General features: G+C 42.6%; 1 protein-coding gene across 5 annotated transcripts in view; it reads right to left on the reverse strand.

Annotated features, from left to right (window-relative positions):
• The window catches only part of FLI1 (Fli-1 proto-oncogene, ETS transcription factor), a 90,874-nt gene that overhangs the window by 12,379 nt on the left and 56,380 nt on the right, over positions 1-22,115 (reverse strand). For all 5 annotated transcript variants that reach the window (XM_076358411.1, XM_076358414.1, XM_076358410.1 and 2 more), the window contains 3 exons: positions 17,475-17,629; positions 13,869-14,072; positions 7,282-7,350 (listed from right to left, as the gene is read on the reverse strand). In XM_076358411.1, the coding sequence (XP_076214526.1) occupies positions 7,282-7,350; positions 13,869-14,072; positions 17,475-17,629 (428 nt within the window). The remainder of the gene's footprint in view (positions 1-7,281; positions 7,351-13,868; positions 14,073-17,474; positions 17,630-22,115) is intronic.

The raw sequence follows: 22,115 nt of genomic DNA on the forward strand, positions 1-22,115 counted from the left end.
TAACATTTAGCCCTATGGCATACACCCAGGTATGAGTTACATGGGTGTCCTAACTGTATACGCTGAGACCTTGAAATCTCACCCACAGCATCATTCGTTTTGCAGTGAATTACTTTTCAATGTACTATTTCTGCTAATTAAAACAATTGCTTAGCATGTATGCCATACGTCACGTTGTATGTCATTCACAGCCAGTATTACTATGACTGTTCTCATGATTACCTAAGACTTTCCAGTGCCTTCAAGCACCAAGCTCATTCGTTTCTGCTTCAAGACCACAATGTCCTGCTCCTTGCGCTAAAGAATCACCAGTACAGGGATCATATGTGGAATTAAATAATTCTCAGTCTCTCCACTAAGAGGAAGCAACTAGCTGAGTGCAGAATAATTTCAGAATAACTTCTACTCTACATTATCAGACTATTTGATTATTTCACAATTAAAAAAAAAAAGTCAAACATCTCTACATTGTTATTAACCTGTTTTACAGATGAGGAACTGACACAAAGAGCAAAGTCCAGGCTTGGAACAACATTGGTTTTTGACTTGAAGTCAACTCAAACCAAGTGAGGAGGGACTGACTGCTGGATTTACATAAGAAATGTGTTGTAGAGCATGGACACGAAGAACAGGTTTAACTTGGGAAATCTCTGAAAGTAGCTGAGAGCCCGGTTATGCGTTGCTATCCTTCTGGAAATACAGATCAGAGCAATCAAACATTTCCGATTTAACTCCTATTCCAGATCCAGTGTTGGATTAAAGTACCGTGGCTGAAGCCCACTTATTTCCAGCGTCAGACAGGATCTGGAGCTTAACATAGTGCATGCACAGAACTAGGATTCAGGATTTTCAAAGGGGACTCATTCAGCTTGCAGAGACAGGGGTGTGCTTAGGGTAGTCCTGGTCCCTTCCGAAGCAGGTCACTCCAGCTTGAGATCTGTGATCCCTCTCTCCTTCATTAGACTTAGCCTGGCAGGGTGACACGAAGGAGGTCCTACGCACCGCAGCTCTACAGCCTGGCGCTCTGCTCCCCCACTCAGAGGAGGGCTCTGGCCTCCAAAATTTGGAGTCACTCCCTGTTTGCTTTGAGCCATAGGCGACAGCCCCCAGTTGTGCGAGTGTGGCTAGAAAAACATCCCAGAGCCGTGCAGCGGTGGAACTTCCTGATTCATGTCTGAGTTACCCTGTGCAATGCTTACAAAGACACATTATGAAGAAAAGGAGGAAGTAATGAGAATTTTTTTTGTTGTTGCTTTTTTTAATATCAGCAGCAGAAGTCCCAATGCACAGTGCATGAAGACTGAAGTATGTGTCCTAAGAATCCCTCCCAGAGCCAGCTTTGAAAAGCAGACGCTTTCCAGTCAACATACATGTTACTGAGCTACGCAGGGCTGCAGACACGGACAGCAAAAATGCAGACACACAATTTCATATTCTGAAAGGCGCGTTTCTGAGCACCCTTTGCACAGGTATATACACATTCATCCAAAACACATATACGAGTGTGAACAAATATGCAAACAGCACTGTGCATATTTTACCCCCCAGCACACAGGGGGGTAAAACCAAACAGTTAACGTGCTTGCAGTTTGCACTTATTGAAAAATACGCAAATGCAGAAGTAAAGAAAAAGAAACACATATTCAAGGAGAAAAAAGCTAGACGCAGCAATACACACATAAGAGAAAAGGGAAGGGAAGACACACATGCGCAGACATTGCAGCTAACGTTTTTACAGCATTTGCCCATTTAACTCATTATCAGGAAACAAATTTATTCTTGTCTTAGGAAACAGCCAAAGCGCTTCCAAGAGCTTTTCACGGGAGGGACTGCACCCCAGCAAACGTGTAACCCCCACACACATGTGCAATAACATTGCTTGCAGTGCACCCTAGGCAAAAAAATAATAGCTCTTTTGCTGGGAGAAAAGGAAGGATAATGGTTACTTAGAAAGTGCTCCAGACAAGCTGTCAGGTTGAATTCAGAGAACTGGAGTCTACTCTGGGACAGCGCTGGCTCAGGGTGATCCCTTGTGAGTTGGGTTTCCTGCCTGCTACAGCTTAAAGACAACGATTCTTTGTTTCCAGTTTTTCTGGTGAAAAAACACACGCCTGCCTCCGAAGAGGGTCAGGGAGAAAGCAGACAAAACACTAACTCTGGAATTTCAAAGGAAAACAATTAAAAAAAAAAGAAAGGGAAAAAAGAAAAATCCAAGAGCGCTAGCTACTGTCTCTCCTGAAATCATAAATCCCTGGGTTGGCCACACAGTCGCAATAAGAGAAGCACCAAAAAAGCCTCCCCTTTTTCTGCCACGGAGCTAAAAATGGGATATTTCATCACCAGGCACACAAATATCATCGACAAATGTTTTAGCATGTACAGACAATTAAGAGGGCATAAAGCTGCAACTGCTTTTTCTCTGACACGACTGAGACTGGAGGGTTTATAACCTTTGCTGTGAACAGGGGGCCTTACTGACACACTCGAAAGAAGGGTTTACTGAAACTGGTCAATATTTTTCACATGACAACCTTTCAGACCTGAAAAATGGCCTTTTCAAGAGAAGAATTTTATGCAGGAATTTGAGACTTTTTTCCTGTGGGAACTGTGCTTATGCAATCATGGTGCTTGTGGTCTCTTTGCCCCTCTCTCTCCAGTCCCCAAACACTTTTGAACCTGTCACCCAAAGTTGTCACCGAATTTGACAAGTGGGAGAGATGAGTTTTAAAGAGTTCCTACCAATCTAAAGGAAACTGCTGGGGAAAGAGGAGAGAGGTAGCAGCCTTGACTGTGAGAAAAGCAGCTTCACGGACTCATATTTTGGTAGGTACCAGGGAACCTGCGTGAGAGAGATCTTATTAATGCTCCAACATCAGGAAACTCTTCCTTAGGGGCTCACAACGAACATGGGTACAAATCCGCGGGAAACTACTCTGTGTGAGTTTCAGAGCTCACTGATTTGTTTATCTTCTTAAATTTGCCAACAACTGAACAAAACATACAAGCAAACACACCTTATACCCAAACATCCTTATTGTTCACACAAACACTTTTATAATGCAAACATAAACACATAATAGCCACAGACTAAATCCTTAAAATTTGTCTCCTACATCCATATTCACGTACTCACATACAAATTTCTTCCCTCTTTCAAAATGCAGATAGCACATCAGCTTTTCCTACGTTCTGCTTGAATTTAGGTTGGATCTATGAGACTTTGGGATAGTGCTGGTTTACCACTATTCTAAGCTAACTATATTGCCTTAGGCCGAGCCTGACGTATGCAGAGAACAGTGCTAGAGGATAAAGACCTGTGCTGAATCCAGCCTTTTAAACAAGATCATACATAACCTGTAATCTGGAAGCAAACAGCCACGCAAAATCGCTCCACTAAATTCTCACGCGTGATGCACAGGTGTAGCCCTTATCAGCCGAGCCTTCCTTCATCCCACTCTGCTACCTCACTGCACACCCACCTCACTGCATATCAGCGCATACTACAAAGCACCACATATACCACACCAGACAGTCCTACGTGCCTGTTTAGACACGTGCAATTTTACACATCAACATGTCATGATTCTGCCTCTTTGGAAACTGCGGGCACTATCCTGCTTGAGTTCAAATCCTGCACAGCATTTAGGCTTGCATGTTAAACACGCAGGTTATGCAGACCCCAACATGCTTAAAAGTAAGCACGGACTTTAAAAATGTGTTGGACTGAGGCCCGAATGCTCACGACCATACGAGGGACAGCCCTTTGGCCTCCTAAATGTTGTTGTATGTGAACATACTTTCCATTTCCCTATGGAAACCTACTTAAAACGACACTATTCTGAAGGCGAGCAATTTAAAATCTCCACAGACTTGGGCAGATAATGTAGTCTCAGATTCTTCTCCCATGTCTCCGGTACCTACAGTAGGTCAGTCATTGCTCCAAACAGTCACGGAAAATGAAACAGACCATCTCTCCAGTGGAGCGCTGGGAGTGGGACACAAATCTTTCCATTCAGCAATGAGCAACCTCGTTTCATTTTCCAGAAAATTGTTCTCTAGCCAAAAAATACTGATGATTTTCATTAGAGCAATTTATTTCTCAAAGGCAGCTGAAGATAATTTGTACCAATGACGCTAAATACCATACTTTTGAGTGTTTATGAGGCTGAGAAGCGAAGAAGCTCAGGCAACAAGAGTCCTTTGAACATGACAAGGTTTCTACGTATCTGATCTGAGAAGAAAATGCATATGCTTTGTGCACCGGCTGTGTAAGTTTACAGTATCTGTTTCTGCTATGAAAGCAGTTTAACTCTCCTAAAGCGGTGCTACAGGTTCTTCTGTACGCAGAGCTGGCATTGCAGAAGAGAAGTGAGAGGGGCAGAAAATAAAAGGGAAAAAGGGAGTAAAGTCTGCAGCTGCAACCAGCCAAGGCAGTTCTGTCTCCAGAGCCATGGCACGAAACCCAGTCCTGTGACAGCAGTGCTGCCCTTGCCAGCGTGGGCCACAGGTCAAGTGGTGCCCTGTCCTGCTGGGCGACACCGTCCTTGCTGTGGCTACGGAGCATGCCCTGCTATGTCTGTGACAAGTTCAGGAGAGAGTAGAGCCGTACGCTGCATCTGAAACATCTGCATCTCTCTGTTGCAGCTGTACCTTTTTTTTGCCATGTAGGTTCTCTTTTACAGTATGTGGATGGAATACATTGTATAAAGCATAGTGTAAGCGTATGCAAAGAGCATGCATTTCTCCCTGGAATTTGCACAAGCAGGTTATTTGCATTAGCTATGTGATCTTAGAGAACGTGCAAGAAAAATCACAGGGAGTGAAGAAAATAGTATTTTTTCCCTCTCTCTGACATGTATTGTACTATTTCATCACCTCCTCCTGCTTTTGAATCCTCGAGGGAAGGTGGTTAGAAAAATTTGTTTGTCTGTTTTTATTCACAGGCATAGAGAGAAGAAATATTTACAGGATTAGTAGATTGAAGATGCATTAACATAAAGAAAAATGTTTCATCTTTTGAGAAGTTAAGGAGACAAGAAAATACTTATAAAAAAAATCATGATTTTTAACCTGAAATTCCTTTTCCAAAAGAATATCATCATCTTGAAGCGAGCCCATTAAAAAGCCTTAAAAGGAAGCAAGGAAAATCTTGTTGCCTAACAGACTAGACCAAGGCTGAGGAATTCCAAGTCCAGTTTTATGTTCATCATGAGTTTCTTCTGTGATATTGGACAAGACACTTCTCTCTGCTCCCCCAATTCCTTATCTGTCAGCCTGTCATGTTCACATGTCTCTTATCCTGTCACCTTATCTCACAAATAATATTTGGAGCATGAATCAGTTACAGTAGGCTGAAGTGGGTCGGTTTATCCTAGAACAGCATTCAGACATCAAATGAATGCAGAGGAAATTTATGCATTGTAGGAGAAATGGAAGAGGAATAGATGTGATTTCAACATTTCTATGCTAGTTCTTAAGTTTTGTTTGACTATCCCATGGGTGTGTTTAGTCCTTTATTGACACATGATGAAAGTACCATGTAAAGATAAAAACACCTAGCTGACAGAAATCAAATGCAAACTTCTGTCAGCTGCACTAAAGAAACACACTTGAGGGCAGTAAAAATGGACAGGGAGGTACATTTTTTTCCCTCAAATTTCTTTCTGCCTGAGTGACTCTAGGCCCAACGTGCAAAGATAAAGGGTATAAAAAATTCAGAGGAGTGCAATTTTACACAGAGCATTTCTCTTTAATAAAAACATCGCAGCTTTCTTCCCTTTATTTTTAGCAACCACCTGGCCTGAGATAGAAAGAGCACAGTCTTGGATGTGCATGTATGTTTATGGGGGAAATTGTGGAGGAACACATGCATGTGTGTCTGCTTTATTCAAATAGGAGCAAGCCTAGCTTTTATTAATTTAAAATAGATGACTGTTAGCGTCAAAGTAGTCAGTCACAGAAAAGCCTGAATGGCTTTGTCTCTGTAATGTACCATGTTTTATCAACTAATGCCTGCCTCATGAGGAGAGAACAGCATGCCAGGGAACAGACAGCTCAAGTGGATGGTTATATGCCGGACAAAAGAAGCTGCTGTAAAAACCAGCCCTGATATTGTGTCCAGGGTCCAAGACAGATGTTGGAGATGAAATGCAGCGTGGTGCAACGAGAAAGAAGTGCTGGCTCTAAGAGCAGTGCTAGTCAATGGAGCAGCCAGACACACCATGCAGAAGCTTGTTAAATGTGTGATCTCAGTTTACTGTAGCCTTTCAGTGAAATGGGGGGTTTTGTCTCTCTCTCTCCAGCTGCTTAAATAAAAGACTTTCTGCCTTTTCCCACTATTCTTTGAAATGCAAACTTGTGGCTCATCAATGAAGCCACGTTCTCCTGAAAAGCATAGAAATGTTTATATATGAGGTGAGGAAACTGTCTCGGCATGAGAGCAGACTCCTTCAAGGTGGGTTATCTCATATAACAGTTAACTGCCTGACTGTGACTTACTGTCTTATCTCAGGGATGTGCATCATACCCATCACACCAACTCTCATAATTTTGTAATGACTGAGAATCCAGTTTTTCATTAAAAATGAGAAAAAGGAGTAGAACTGTAGCTGCAGAGGAAAACCTGAAAAACCTGACTGAAGGATATACAAAAAACTCAAAAGCCTGAAGGAGCCCCAAGTGTGTTATTAACTTTTAAACTTCAAGGTTTCTAAGCTCCATCTACATGATCAGAATTTTTAATAGATTTAAAATTTGGGGTTATTTCAAAAAGAAAACCAAAATGTTCCAAAATGAAAGTGTCAAAAAGATACACTTGGTCTTCCTTGCTCGTTGAAACTAGCTGACAGATTCATGAATGGTTTTGGAAGACCTGCGTGGCCTTTACTCAGTAATGGATATTGTGAGAAAATTTTATCCTTTCAACTATGAACTCACTCAGAGAGAAACAGTGTCTCAGTCTTTGCCATATATCTGAGATTTCAAACTGTTTCACATAAAGGACAGAAAATACGCCGTCAGTTCATCAACTCAGTAATACACAAGTGTGAAAATGACAGATAGACATTTTATGCCACAATGTTGGCTGCACAACTGGAGATGTGATTTTCAGCATGGATGGGGCTGCAAATTGTGAATTATTCTATTTTAACCATGCTGTGCATGCATAGCAGATCAGAACATTTTCATGCCAAGGGTATTATATAAAAGGTCTCATTTTAACCCAATCAAAAACATTGTGAGAGTACAGGAAGCCAGGACATTTATATGCGAAAGACTGACCTTCTTTGGTGGCAAGACGTGAGGAAGCTTCTGTGTGGGATGGAGTATTGTAGACCAGCAGTGAGCTACCTATAACAAAAAGAAAAGGAGTTATTGCAGTTTGAATATGCTCTGCCAGTGGGGAACCATGCAGGCAGGTAGAAAATGCTATCACTAAGATCTAAAGACCAAATTTTTCAGACAATTAGGCACACATTTTCTATGATGGATATGAAATTCTTTTAAAAGCTTGGTAGCTGTATGTCACACATCTGCTACTGTTTCTCCACTTGCAAATCAAAATAAAGACATTTGCCTCCTTCACTGAGCGCCTTGATGTCCTCCACTGAAAACTGATATAAAAGGGTGAGGTTGTATAGTACATTTATACAGGTACAATATCTATCACAGCAGAGCCTCTAGAAATTACTATGGCACAGATTGTATTACAGGGTAAGGAAGAAGCTTTCCTCTCTCTCTAGCTGTGATAGAGAAATTTCCTGTTTGAGGAACATACAGTAGAAGTGCCATGAATTGCACTGTCAGGATCTGAATATTTTTAGAGTGTCACATGCTTGGTTTTGGGCCAACAGCTGCAAAAATCTCACTGGTATTCCAGCATCTCCCATGCTTTGTGGAGTTTGAAAGTGGCTTTCTTGGTTCAGAGTGGCCTTTCCATCCACCCTCACTTGAAACAAAACTATACAAGAGAAGCACAAAAAACGAACCCGTTGGAAGGGTCTTTGTTTTGCAGTCTATGGTGGAAATGTTCCTTTCTAAGCATTTTACTTTGATTCTCCCGCAAACTCCTCTGGAAATGGAGGAAGAGGCCCTGTGAGCTCTTGGAAGCCAGCATGTAATACACATTTCATGGTTGTCTAGTTATATGTGTTTACCCTACATGATCTTCTAGGCTCACCTTTCCTACAGCTCTTTGAAGAAGTTTCCACTGCATCAGGCAGTGACATTGATAACAAGGCCCAGGGCCCTTCTCGGTAGGGACTGATAATGTGAACTGGAGCAGGGCAGCAATCTCGCCATGGATTGGTATGGATGAGAAGTGCTTTTACAGACACTTTCTGCTATTCATATCTACACATCCCTCTATTCAGTGAGAGTCTATCCCATTTAAGGTACTTGGTCCTAAGCAACACACAGCGAACAGTATAGATTTCTGTATATGCTATGCTGACCCTGAGCATCCCCAGATTCTTTGGCAGGGCTAAGAATACCTCTTTTGCAGGTACTATAATACTAACTGATTAGGATCTTGTGACTAAGCCATGCAGTCTCCACATTCCTCTAATCCACATGATCCCAAATAACACTGACCTCACTTGCCCCTCAGTTGTATTCACAGTATGTCTCACTTTCCTGTGAGAGCTGAGGATTAGGCAGTTCGCTGCCAGAAGTAATAGCCATTGCAGGTGCTGGATCTTATTAGCCCTGTGTTCCTATGGATTTCTTTTCTTCCCCAAATGCAAACAAAGCCAAAGATGTGCACAAGCCAGCATGTACACAGAGGTAGAAGGTGTTGGAAAACAAAGCCTACTCATAGGGAGTGGAGGATGGATGCTACTAGATGCTGCAAGAGAGGGGATGTTTCAAAAGACCAGCATGGATAACATGATAAACTAGGAGGGGGGGAGTTCAAAGGAATCCCAAGGGTACCTTGACTGTGAAAATTGTAGATAACCAAAGTGATTGGCTTAAATATTTAGAGAGATTCGCTCGTCTTTTGCTGCTGCTGGAGGAATTGCAACAGCTTTGTCCACCTAACTCATGTTTTCATCAGATGGTTTCTGGCTGTGGCATTTCTTTCTTAAATGTCTGTGGGGAAACTCCTGTCCACCACTCTCTCCTTTTCAGGTTATTTGAAGTAGATCCTGAATGCAACGCCCAGCCTAGCTTGCCCCAGACAGGGAAGTGCTGGGGAATTCAGAAACAGAGTTTTCTATGACTAAATAGGCTGCAAATGCCTGGTTGCACTGACTGGCTGAGGAGATGGGGGTGGGGTGATGAATAGCACTGAATAAGCCTGTACGATCAATGTATAGCTACTTTACACTAAAAAATGCAGCCCAAGCCACTGGAAAGGGACGGCGCCTCCCCCAGTTTAATTGCTAAAAGTTCTCACCTTTGCCCGACAGTCTGAGGTTTCTGGTGGGAACACCACAGAAAAGGAAATGTGTTTCCTATTAACGGTTTTCAATGAAGGAGGAAAAGAGAGAAAGCCAGAGAGACAGCTCAGGACAGAGAGAAGCAGACAGACAGACAGAGGCCAGGCTGCTCCCTCCCTTACTCGTTCTTGGGCAAAACTTTAGCTGCAATGAATTTTCATTTTGTTCTTATTCCTCCTTCCCTTTACTGAGTCAGTGACAGCTTAAATGAAATCAGCTCTTTCTGGAAACGCTGGTATTATTAATAAAGTGCAAGGCTATTCTCCTATAATTAATATTAAACAGGTTATCTTATGGTTCCTCCCACCTTTTTCTTTCTTCTTTTATTTCCCTTGTATTAATTAAAAATGAAGATGGAAAAGGAATGAAAACCAGAGCAGGGGAGTTTATTCCCCATAAAGTCTTCCTTTTCACAAGGCAGCTCATCCTTCTGAGATGCAGGAATATCTTGGTTTCACAATCTTGAAGTCTATTTAACCTGGAAGTCTTTTTTATCCTGACCTTCTGAAGGCCATGTGGCCTTCCCTCCACATCTCCTGGTAGAATCAGGGTTCTGCTGCGTTTAGCAGTATAGTTTTGTTTGGCATTAATATATGTCTCGAAACCACAAAGCAGTTTTCTGCTTCTGCTTTTCACCACAGTCTCATTCTTTCCCCTTCAGGCTCTTTTCGTTTGTACACACCATACACAACCGACCCCCCATAACTAGAGAGGAAAAGGACAGGAGGTGACAGTTCAGGCTTCTTTTGATGTTCATCCCAAACATAGCATGAAAACATTCAACTCTCCCTTCCCACTGCCCACTGGCTGACTGGAGAAGATTCACCAGGCAGACTGTGTTTGAAAAAGATACCGGCACAGCAGTCAGTCTGGAGTCCAAAGGTGCAGGGGGATGAACAAGAAGAAAAGACCAAGGAAAGGAAACTAGAAGAAACACTTAAAGAAAGATAATTGTTTGGGGGGGGGACAGTAAGTTCCCTGAAAAAACTACTGCGGGCTGTTTTGAGAGACTCCAAAGGATAGTGTGCTGCAGAACTGGGTTCTGCAAGTCTGAAATCTCCTAAAGGTCAGAGACGTCTGAATTCCTGACTGCTCCAATAGGTTAGGGAAACAACTGCGTGATTCTGATCCAGACCTAAGTTTTGCCTGAAGACTAAAGGTGCTGTGATATGAGTTTGGTTTAGTCTCGACTATATTAAATAACTCACCTGAACCTTCTATCACCAAAACTGGGACTGAGCTTTTGTTGAGGTCTTGCAGATGTTACCGGTTTATTTTTTCAATCTGGACTCAGAAGTGCCAAAATAATGTACCTCATAGTCAGTTTTAAGAATGCTTTCACTCTGATCAGGAGTGTAAAATGTTGAAAACCTTCTGAGGAAGCTAATTTTCAGGGAGTCTCCTTGCCTGGCTCAGAAAGTTCAGGTCGGCTTTGTTTCTTGGAAAACAAACACCAAAGTTTAGGATTCACTAGTCATCACATATCCAGCTTAACATCCTGAGAGGACAAAAACCTTTCAAGAGAGAGACTGGCCTATAGATCTGCAGTTCCCCAAAGTTCTCCTGTGTTTTGTTACCATCATGTATTCTCCACCCTAAGCAGGAGCAAAGCTGGATGTCTCTGAAACAACCAACCTTACAAAAGGGGAAAATTCATGAAAAAAGACCATCTCCCCATGGCACTGAGCTCAGAGGCTCGGCACTAAACATCCGCTGGAAGTCAGTCTGGAAAAACAATAAGCTCCTTTCGAAGGCGTTACTCCGTGAGGGAGTTAACCAGCAATCCAGAAACCAGACTGTCATTAGGCAGCGCTAGGAACAGCTGCACGGAAAGGAATGCTCTTCAGAGGCTGCCCGACCTCCACTCAGACAGGAGCTTGCTTTAATAAGGACAGCACTCGCATGACGTCTTAGAACAGCCCAAGGGGCTGAACAGAGAGAAATTTATAATCGTAAAAGCTGGGGATGGACTGGGATTGAATTCTCCTTTCGTACGCATCCATGTAAAATTGGAATAACTAATTTGCCTGAACCCAGCAAAGTTGCTCAGGTTTTGCACTAGCTTAATAGCATAGAAATCATTGTAGGCATTCCCCTGGCAGAACATTATATTTTTATGATTATTATTCAGCATGCATTGCAGCAGCACTTAAATGTTGCAACTGCATTAGGACTCCATTGTGCTGGGTCTTGAGAGACAGGAGACACAATCCCTGTTCCACAGATTTGCCATCTCAACAGACAAGACCAATAAGAAGGCAGGATTACTAGCTCCATTTTACAGAAAGTAAAACTGAAGCACAGAGGAATTGAGGCAAAGGTTTATCCCTTCTAATTCCAGGCATTTAAAGGTGATGTGTGAACTAGGGGACTACTATCCTGAATTTCAACGTGCCCTGTTGCTTCTTTTCTACAAACAGAGACCAGTGTGACCAGACTTCTCATTTAGGGACTTCAGGTATCTAAAGGTAGGTAAATCAGGAATTTGCCCCTGAACAAATGGACAGCAACAAATGGTAAAGGTGGCAACTGAATCCAGGTCTTCAGATTTATGCCATGAGAGCAAGGATGCAATTCCTCTGATACCCTCTTTGAACACCCCAAGTAACGGGATCCCTAACACTTGAGACTATCACTGAAGATGCTGTCTGGAGCTAAAGCAACAGAAGAATTCAACTCTTCTGCCAACCTTTTCAAATTCAGCCTGGTTCTTTGATTCAAAAAACATACAATTCCTTCTTTGTCTCTTTCTGTCAATTCTCAATTCTTATCAATAAGACAACTCAAGTGCCTCACTTGAGTATTTATCTTGTGGGAATTTAAAAACATTTCCGGTTACAAAGCGTCTGATTTGCCCAGCCAAAGTCAGCAGGTTTGGCCAAAGCAGCACTGGCTTCACAAAACTGCCTTACGATTTCCCGTAGAAGTGTGTAATTCTGTATGCAAACCTTAGTTAGAAAGTTAGTTTGCATCTGCAATAATCTTGAAGTGTTCTGTGAACCAGCAGCTCTTTGCTGATGAAACAGGATGAAATTTGCAAATTATTTTGGATGGGAAATTATTTTATTGTGAAGTCGCAAGGGACAAAAACTGTTCAAATCCAACAATTCGGTTATTTGTTGTGAATCATTTCCTTGGCTCGACTTCTCAAAAAAAATAAAGGTGGGGCTTACAGAGGCACCCATCTGTGATCTAACTCTTGTCCCACTGTAATCTGTAAAACTCCCACTGATTTTAGCAGAGGCAGGGAGAGACCAGCGCTGAACAGCTTTGAAGAAACACCCTAAATGAATGCTGTCTCACTGCTTTATTGCACTGGCCAGATGGAGACATCTTCAGCTGCCTTTACATCACAGTTTGGAGAATATATACTTTTTTCTTTCTCTCCCTGCCCTCTCACTTCGCTTTATGGCACCTTCTCCTGATTTTTCAGTCCTCAAATAATTATACTCCTATAAAAGCTGTTTGACTTGACAAAATATCGGAGCATGTGGGATTTAGTTCCAGTTCTCTGGCGTCATTATAACACAATTATCCTTAGCATACCTTTGCGAAGAAAGGAAATGCTTTTACCTCCATTTTATAGATGACGAGGAGACATTTGGACATGCTCATGGTTGCACAGGAAGTCTTAGAAAGGTCTGAATCTAAGACTCCCAGCCTCAGGAACGTGTGCTAACCATAAGGTGGTCATTCCTGTTTGGGCTGCTGTGGTATGCTTTTCCAGAAAGCTCAGAAGACTGCTCACAGCTTCTGTCTTAGGAGCTTAATACAGCAAAAAGGAGCATTGGATCCATCACATACTCTAGCATGAGACAGAGAGTAGCAATAAAGAGGTTCAGCAAAACTTGTTCTTTGAGTACTAGGTCACTTGCACGATGTCTGCTTCAGCGCACTTACATTTGGGGAATTGCTCTTGCATTTTTTCCTCTTTCCAATAAATCTGGGCCTCCAGGAACATCGAAAATCTCCAACTCTGGCCAGTTGTGGGTCCTATTCTGAAGCAGTCTTTACCAGAAGCCTTGGGGGAAAGTGCACAGCCCTCTAACTGCAAAGTTATGGAGTCATTTGCCTGTGACCCATCAGTTAATGTTTGGTTTAATCTCCACAGCAAATTTATGTATTTTTATCATATAGCCACAGCTGGTTTTATTATCTGTAAGACTATCTAATCTTCTTAAGAGTCCTGCTCAGTTCTTCACCTCCCTGATAGCACCACTAACTCCATCTAAATCAAAATTAACTTTCCAACCCACTTTTTATTCCTCTTCTCCTTGTTTGCTCTCTCTGCTTGCCTTTCTCTGTTCTTTCTCCCTCATCCTTGCCACTATTTATCCTGCAAGAAGAGCCCTAGAAGTTCAGTACTCATGGCAGCTTATCCTATCAGCATGTCACGCTAGGGTTGGGATGAGTCAGGGCAATACTTACTTTCCCTGAGGTAACTGAGGTGAGACAACAGAACTTCTGTGTTGTAGAGGGAGGTGGTTCGGAGGAAGTCATCCTTGTTCATTTTGCAGAGCTCCTTGCCATCCATATTCTGGAAGATGGTGGTGTCAATCTCCATTAATCCATACTCCTTTATAGCCCATTCCAGCCACTGGCGCACATGTTCCTGGGTCCATAGGGTGGGATCTGGCAGAAAAGCACAAAGGATGGTAACACTATATGCAAGCCTCAAGCCTCTAGTACTCACTCTAGCCCAGTCAAAGCATTAATCGTTGTCTTCACAACCAAATGGATTTAATTTAGTGATTCCAATGCATTTTGCCAAGATGAAAAAGTACTGTGCTCATAAATTGATCACACTGACCCACTGGCAGGGTAAATTCCCTTGATTGTCTCCCACCTGCCTGAATCTTATACCTGTGCTTGGGAACAATACTAGTGACATTTGACTGTGACTTTTCTCCCTCTGGAAAAAAGCTTCCAAAAGCAAACTCATCCCTTTGAAAGGGTATGCTTGTCACAGCTTCGGTTCTGCAATGCTATATAATTACATCAGTGCTGTATAAGTCACACCATCCTTCGCAAGTGCATTACAAAGTCCCAACAGATGGCATTTTAAAGTCTGAGGATGGCGGTATTTACGGTCAGCAAAGGGACTCTGAAAAAAGATATTATTGCTTAAACAGAACAGCTTGCCATGTATCTCTGAGTCACATTTGTTCATCCTGCTGACAAGGACACAATTCTACCTCCGCTAGCCCTGTAAAACCAACACAGCTATTGGAGGGCAATGTGGATTTTATACTGTCTCATGCATCATTATCAACTGTCAGTAAAGTTCCAGCTGTGGAATCTTTATTACTAGCGATGACGTAAGAGAGAGATTGAACCCGGCTGGAGTTTCAGACCCCGTGGTGATGGTTTGCTGCATCAGTAGTTAAAAAAAGACATAATCCTTTGAGTTTCAAAAAGAGCATTAGATCAGAAAGTCCCAGCAAGTTTTGTGCCACGATACCATTTTTACAGAGTCATTTTCAGAGCATATCTGCATTTTCAGATGTTTCCTGTGCTGCTTCTCTCCATGCATCCTATTTCAAAATTTAAGCTGCAGATTCATGTTCCATTACGGCTGGAGAGGATTGCAAAGTCAAGCTTAAACTTTGGAGACGTTTGATCTGTCCATCACAGCTGGTACATTCCTCTAAGATAAAAGTCAAACACCTCAGGTCCCGAGGCAGTTGAGAAAATGGATCAGAAACACGTAGCCATCACACAGCTGGTAGGTTGTGCTTTGGGGAGGGACAAGAAATGCCTCTGCCACACATTTTATAGTGTATAAAATAATGCCTTGGCCCAGGACCGTAAACTGTGTGTGCGTGGGCTGCAGGGATCCCTTGACACCAAAAGGTCAGGTAGTGGCTGTACCTGGTGCATTCCTGGGCACCTGAGTTCCAGAATAACAGCATGAAATGGAGAAGATCAAGGAATATTGAAGTTATAACCGTGACATTTCCTCACTGAATTTCTAGTAAACCTGGGTTGCTTAAAGATGAATTCTAAACACGGAACTTACAACCCCATGCCTTTGCAAGTCTGCTTTGGGAAAGAAAGATGGATTTCCTTTATGTTTTGGCAATAGCTAATTTAAATTCTGCTTTCTAAGCACTGGCAAAAGACTGCAAATTTTACAATGCAAGTGTCAAGAGAGGATTCTTTTTTTTTTTTTTAATTGAAAGAGTTATTTGTCTTGAGTTTTGAAAAAAACCCCAACTTTTAGAGGGCATAGTGAATTTGTGGTCTCCCTTTAAGCAAACACTTTTGAATTTCAGATATTTGTTCAGCCTGTTTATCACTGCAAAAGACATTGAATGGTCTCTGAAAAACTGCCTTCTTGAAACATGGCACAGAGTTCGTTATTGTTACTATTGCGAGCCTAATGTGACATTATTCTTGCCTATCTTCACCCTAATGTGCTATAAATCTTTACTCTGGATTATATTAAAATTTCCAAATGCCTTTCTTGGATGAATTGGGCCTCATATCCTGCAGCCAAAGATCTGGGATGATGTTCATTATTGACTTCCAAAGTCTGGTAAATCACTGCTGTTTCACAAGTAACTCAAGGTTTTGATTTGTGGATGCTCATGAGGGGGAAAAAAATCCTTTTTTTCACTTCCCTTCAAAGAGGAGATTTTAAACCTTCTCTTCCACTGAGGGCACTAAAAGTCATTTCCCCTATTTCAACAACAGTGCTAAACTTTAGCCCACCCTGGGTCTTTTTAAATACGCATGAATAGCATGGTGAAGAGCAGGATAAATGTTCCCCCTTGAATATCTTTAATAATATAATGACTAGTTGGTATCAGCTAACACCTTTCTAGGCAATGTTGATGCTGAAAACATATCTGATGCTGTCACCAATTAGGTTAGCCAGTCTCTCTAAGCAGATCCTAACAACAGCTTAAATGGTACTTTGAGATTTGCTGTCAATCTTTTATTGGCTTCCCTTCACTACATTCAGTTCAAGCTTTTCCTTTTCATCCTAAATGGCAAACAAATGCTTGGGAATTGTCATCTGTTCGTGGTCAAGCCACGATCAGAAAACAGAGCTAAATTCCACGAGTACATTTCTTTCTGCCAACAGTTCATCTGCTTGAATCAGCTACAACCCTCGGTGAAACCCTCACAACGCTGGGTGAAAAGCTGCACCCCTTGAAATCAGTGGAAGTTTTGGTACGTAAGTTGGGCCAGGACTTGGCTCATAATATCTCCCTTGCTGGGAAGTTCCTGGGCTAGCCTGTTTATATCTATGGTGTTTATAAACTTCGCAAGGAAAAGAATTCCTCTCGTTCCAGGTTCAGACTTCACCGGTTGCCTGCCACAGCAGCTCTCAACCTTGACTATCCAAATGCATCTAATGCATCCTGCCAATTTCAGACAGCAGATGTGGATATCAAATACAAACAGAGAACTGGACAGGAATGTTTCTGTGTAACAATTTTTGGAAGGATAATGTAGTTCCTGCAACATATAATTTCTCTGTTTTTTTACTTCTAACAAAAAAATGAAAACAAAATAACTCATTTTGAATCATTATGACATGAAAGTGCATCTGGATCCTGCAGAGCATCATGGGAGTTATAATTTGGGTCCACTTCATGCTTATTCTTGCCTATGAACTGCACTCTTTGATCATACTGTGCATGTCCCAGGAAGCACTGCAGATTCTCCTCTAACACATGACAGGAGGTGGATTTGGTTCAACACACCAAACCAACACTTCATTCCAGGGAAAAAAAAAAAAAAAAAAGAAGAAGCACTAATTATCCACTTCTTATTCTGATTCAAGGTAGAACATATGCGGGGGCATGGGAAATTCCCACTAGTGGTGGGAAACTCTATATCAGAATAGATATAGAAAATATCAGTATTCTGATATAAAAAAACCTCTGATATTTTCCTTATTTTTTACATGGTTTGTAAGAAAGAGAATTCCTCAGAGAGTGGATAAACATGCCTTATCTGTTCCGCTGTGTATTTAAGACAGTGCAAGGAAATACGACACAAAGAGTTTGATGGTGGTGGTACCTGCTGGGACAATGACTCTCCTCTCATTGGTGGTCATGTTGGGAGGAGGCCCGTTCTTCTCATCCATGTAGGTGCTGTAACTCATTGGGTTGGACTCTGTCCCTGCTCCGACGAGTTTGCTGCATTTGTTCACACTACAGTCTACGGGGGACTCCCTGAAATGCGAAAGGAAACAGATGACTTGTCATTATTATGCACCTTTCATCCCTGCTGTAGCAGAAGGAGGTTTGGGTTACAGAAATGGCAAGTATCCCAAAGGTGAAAAGTTAAGGGGAGTTTCTTTACATGTGGGAGAGGCCATTCCTGGCCTGTCACATGAATGTCATAAGGTGATCTATGAATCACAAGTCTCATGGAGGGGATCTCTGATAATGAAACCAGTTGGAGGAAAAAGAGTTGGAGGTGCAAAGAAGAGTGACTTTCAGACAAAGGCAATGGTAGCTGTAAGGTCATACTCAATACCTCTGAAATATTCACGAACCAGATAAAAAGCAAGTGCCTATCACATAGGTCTATCGGTTACACCCCCCACTCCCCCTTCATCCTTTATTGCTCAGCTGCATTTTAGCAATCCTTCAGATACAGCTTGATGCTCCTAGGAGCCCTTGTTGGACTGTTTCACTCTTGCATTGTGTTAAATACAACCCTGCACACTGTCTTTCTGTTATAGTGGAGTCTATCAATTGACAGAAAGGCTGTACTTCTCACCTCATGACCTAAGGCATTGCTGCAGAGCTAGTCAGAAATACAGATACACCACCCTTCATTTCATTAACAAAGAATACAAAATACCCATGCCAAAATGACAGGATAGTCATAGCAGAATACTACAATATTAGCATGGTATCTAAAGAGTCTTATTTATCCAGGGCTGAATGTAACTGATCTTGTCTGTTCTTAATAGTGAAACAGTCCCAGGCTTGTCTACTACTTGGATAGGAAATCTAGAAATCTTAGGTGCCTTAGGCGTGAGTCAAGAACTTCAGACCACAGAAACAGTGTGCAAAAAAGACTCTGGCCCCAGTTTTACTTCTGAGGTGATGGAGTGATGAGGAGGGAATGTTTAGCAACTCAGGTGGCACTGTGCTAAGACCTGGACTGCATGCAGACCCTTGGCAAGCAATAGGCTTTCTCTGTCCTGCTCGGGGAGAATGTGAGCCTCCAAACCACAGATAGGGAGCACAGATTTTGTTTTTCTCCAGCTGCAGTAGTAACTCATGCTTTTAGCTCTAGAGGTCACTTAAAATACCAGCCCACAGCCTGCCACATGCACACAGCACATCCCAGTTCTGAAGAATGTAGCAGGGAAGGGCTGCGTTATTGCCCTCACCTTTACAGGGGTGCATTAGTGTGCAACCTCTATGCAAAGTGAGCACAGAGCCCATATCCAGTGCAGTTTAGTCCACTGCTTTAATTGCACAGGCGTCCTCATTCTCTGCCAGAAGCAAAGTGGCTTGGGAGGAAACCATTCGCTGAAGGGCAAGAACTATGACAGCGCACCAAATCCCACCCTCTGAGTTCAGCTGGCAAGACTTCCAAGTTTGGACGCTAAACAAATTTGTTTCTTAATCTGAATGGGGGGGAGGGAGAAATTACTGAAATTCAGTTATCATGGCTGGGAGATAAATGCTCCACCGAGATATTCTAAGGCAGATGGTAATTTTTTCCTCATGTCTTGCTGAGGGAATGTTGCTTGAAAATGGAAATAAGATGTATAACTTACACATGTTCAAATTTAAGGTTTTACTATTTTGCCTACTGTTTTTCCAGGCAGGGAACCAAAATCCGCCTTCAGAGAGGCAAACTGCTGAAGGTTTAATGTCCCCGTGGCAGTCAGAGGAGAGTCTGAGCAACTGCAGGGACACCAGGGTTTTCACAGGGAGTGTGATCATTTCTAACTTTCTGTTGAAATACTCTGTGTCAGGTGTTAAATGCTGCCTGTACTGGCAGAGAAAAAGCCTTGAAGCAGCACAAAGGATCTTACTCTTTCCCGAGGTACAGGCTGTCCTGAGAAGACTCAGTGAAATGGCGAGAGCATCCGTGCTTCAAGGTGTCAGACTCTGTTTGGCTCAGTGCTGACCGTCCCCGGGAGGTGACCGACCTCCTCGCCTGCCCGGCCTGGAGACCAGGTGCTGACTTTAAATGGTGCGGGCAGCCCAGCTGGTGGGACAGACCCAAACGCACACATCCCCACGCAGTGAGGGAGTATGGATTCCTACCTGCCTTTGGAATGAAGTTCTCCCTTCTTCAGAGTCAACAGTAAAATTTTCTTCAAGTTCCCTGCAGTCAGTACCTCCCACGTGCTAGCAGAGCTGGCACAACTACCTGCTGCCTAAGGTCCTTCTACTGGGTTCTCTCTCACCCCACTGCTCTGTAGTTAAATTTCCCTGGAAAATAACCCCCTCAGTTGAAATATGCAATATTTATAATAGAATAGTTAAATATATAATATTCATAGAGAACTACAGGATATATCCAGACTCTCAGGTGAGTACATCTTCTAAAAAGCTTATCTGCCTAGGAGTATACATGCTTTCTACTGGCATGAAATGACACACATGAAAAGACCACAGGGTCCTTGGCTGTCTCTACTCTCTCTGCTAAGTATTGTGCACATTCACATGACCGACACAGCAAAGTAACAAAAATAACACCAATGCTGTAAGATACCTCCTCGGTGGTTTTGTGATGATTTTTCACTTTGCAGACTCTTGGTTTGGCAGCTAGGACCCTGCTTATCCTCTGCCTTGCTCTGTATGTCTCAGCAGCCAAAACCAGACAACCAAGTATCGGAGGCTGAGATCTGAAAAGAAGTTTAAAGGACTGAGGTGTGTCCTTACCAACCACTGATTTACCACTGTGGCAAGAGAAGCCACTCCGTTAATCCTGCAGGACATGTTAAATGTGCTCCATGTGCCTGACAGGGTTGTGCCCGTGTGGCTGAGTAGATGCCCCCCTCCCCTCTGAGGAAGTTTTCAGGATGGTTGAATCCAGAGCTAACTGATCCGATAGCAGAAGGACAGACATAACTGGGAATAGCATTGGCAAAACTTAACTGGGCAGGAGACCCAACTGTCCTTCCCTTAAGAAAAAGACTGTGAAATCTTTTAATGACAGCAAGCGGGAAGATCCTTGCTTTTGTGTCCTCCTGTAACCCAGCGTTTTCTACCAGATCCAAATGGAGCCTTTTACTGGGAAATGAGACAGCGCTACCAGACTGAATCATCTTTGCAGCTCCCAGACGCCCATTACTGTGCTACCCCAGCCTAAGGTGAGGGATTTAACAGTATCCCAGCAGAAGGTAGGTGTAGCTGTGGGCAACACAAAGAAGAATTCAGTGTGGGGAACAACTACAGTATCAAATGAGAACAGGGAGCTGCGAGCCATGAATAGTGTATTCATTGAATATAGCTCCTTTCTTAGTTCATGCATTACCCACAAGCAGACTTAGACTTATATAAAAATTTCCTCATTATTCGAAATGGTTTGTGCGGGGGATTTCAGTTGCCAGATTAATCCTTGACTTTTCACTGAGACTTCAGACTTTCAAGTGGCTATACATGCTGGACTTGCTCAGGTTCTGGGCAGAAAACATTGTAGATCTACTAAGGTAAATGGATATAGCCTGCTTACACAAGATCTCTTAAGTATATTCACTGTGGCAGTGACAGAGTCCAAGGAATATGAAGCAGTACTCATTCCCTCTGTCGGTCCAAAGACTCTTCGTTCCAGCAGCTCCAGTAGCAGTCTCTGGGGATGCCAAGAGCTTGGTGTTTTGGGAAAGTTTATGCTAAACTGGCCAAAATGGACAAGCAGCTAGCCTGGCATTGACTAATAAGTCCTCTGTACAGCTTCAGCCTGTGTTCCAGATACCTGGAAATAAAGCAATTACTGTCCCAGGGCCTCTGTCTAGGAATCACCTTTGGCTTTCATTCGAAAGAGCAAAATAAGGGATTTCAGTGATTTCTGAACCTGGCTCAGCTGTGGTCAGTGGGATATTTCCTCCTTCTTTCTATCCCTTTCTTCCTAACCTTTCTTTCCTCCTCTCTTCCCATCTTTTTTTTGTTTTATATTTGCCACTTCTTGGTGTAAGTCCCCATTTGGTCATCTCAGCTTTAATCTTTACACTTGAAATTAGATTTTTTTGTTGTTGTTGTTCAGTGAAGGAAGTAAGAACAGACATACTGTGATTCTGTTTGTGGTTCCTTCTTACAGGCAGGGAAGAGAGCTATCAGGACAGAATCAGAGCTCCTCGAAACTTGCATCTAACTGTGTGTTAACCCTGCCTCTCATCCTGCTCTCAGGAATGCCTCAGGAGGAGGTTCACACTGAAAAAGACTGTAAGTCTGCAGAAAGAAGGAACAGTTGTAAAAAAGATGGAAAAAGACATACAGGTTACAAAACTCAAACTGCATGAGGAAAGCACAGAGGCTCAGTAGGGTCTAAAAGAATCGTGTTTATCACATACAGGTAAATGCAAACAGTAGGTAATTGCAGTCTGCTGCTCTGGCTGGGGACTAGAACAACACAGTGAATCCCACTAGAGGGCTCACACGCTACTTAAAGGGGATTTTTATTCTTATAGACATCATAGATGGTCCCTTTGTTTTGTTTTGAGAAAATTATTGTGGCATAAAAATG

Source organism: Aptenodytes patagonicus, chromosome 23, assembly GCF_965638725.1.
Source record: "Aptenodytes patagonicus chromosome 23, bAptPat1.pri.cur, whole genome shotgun sequence".
In the NCBI taxonomy this organism is placed as follows: domain Eukaryota; kingdom Metazoa; phylum Chordata; class Aves; order Sphenisciformes; family Spheniscidae; genus Aptenodytes; species Aptenodytes patagonicus.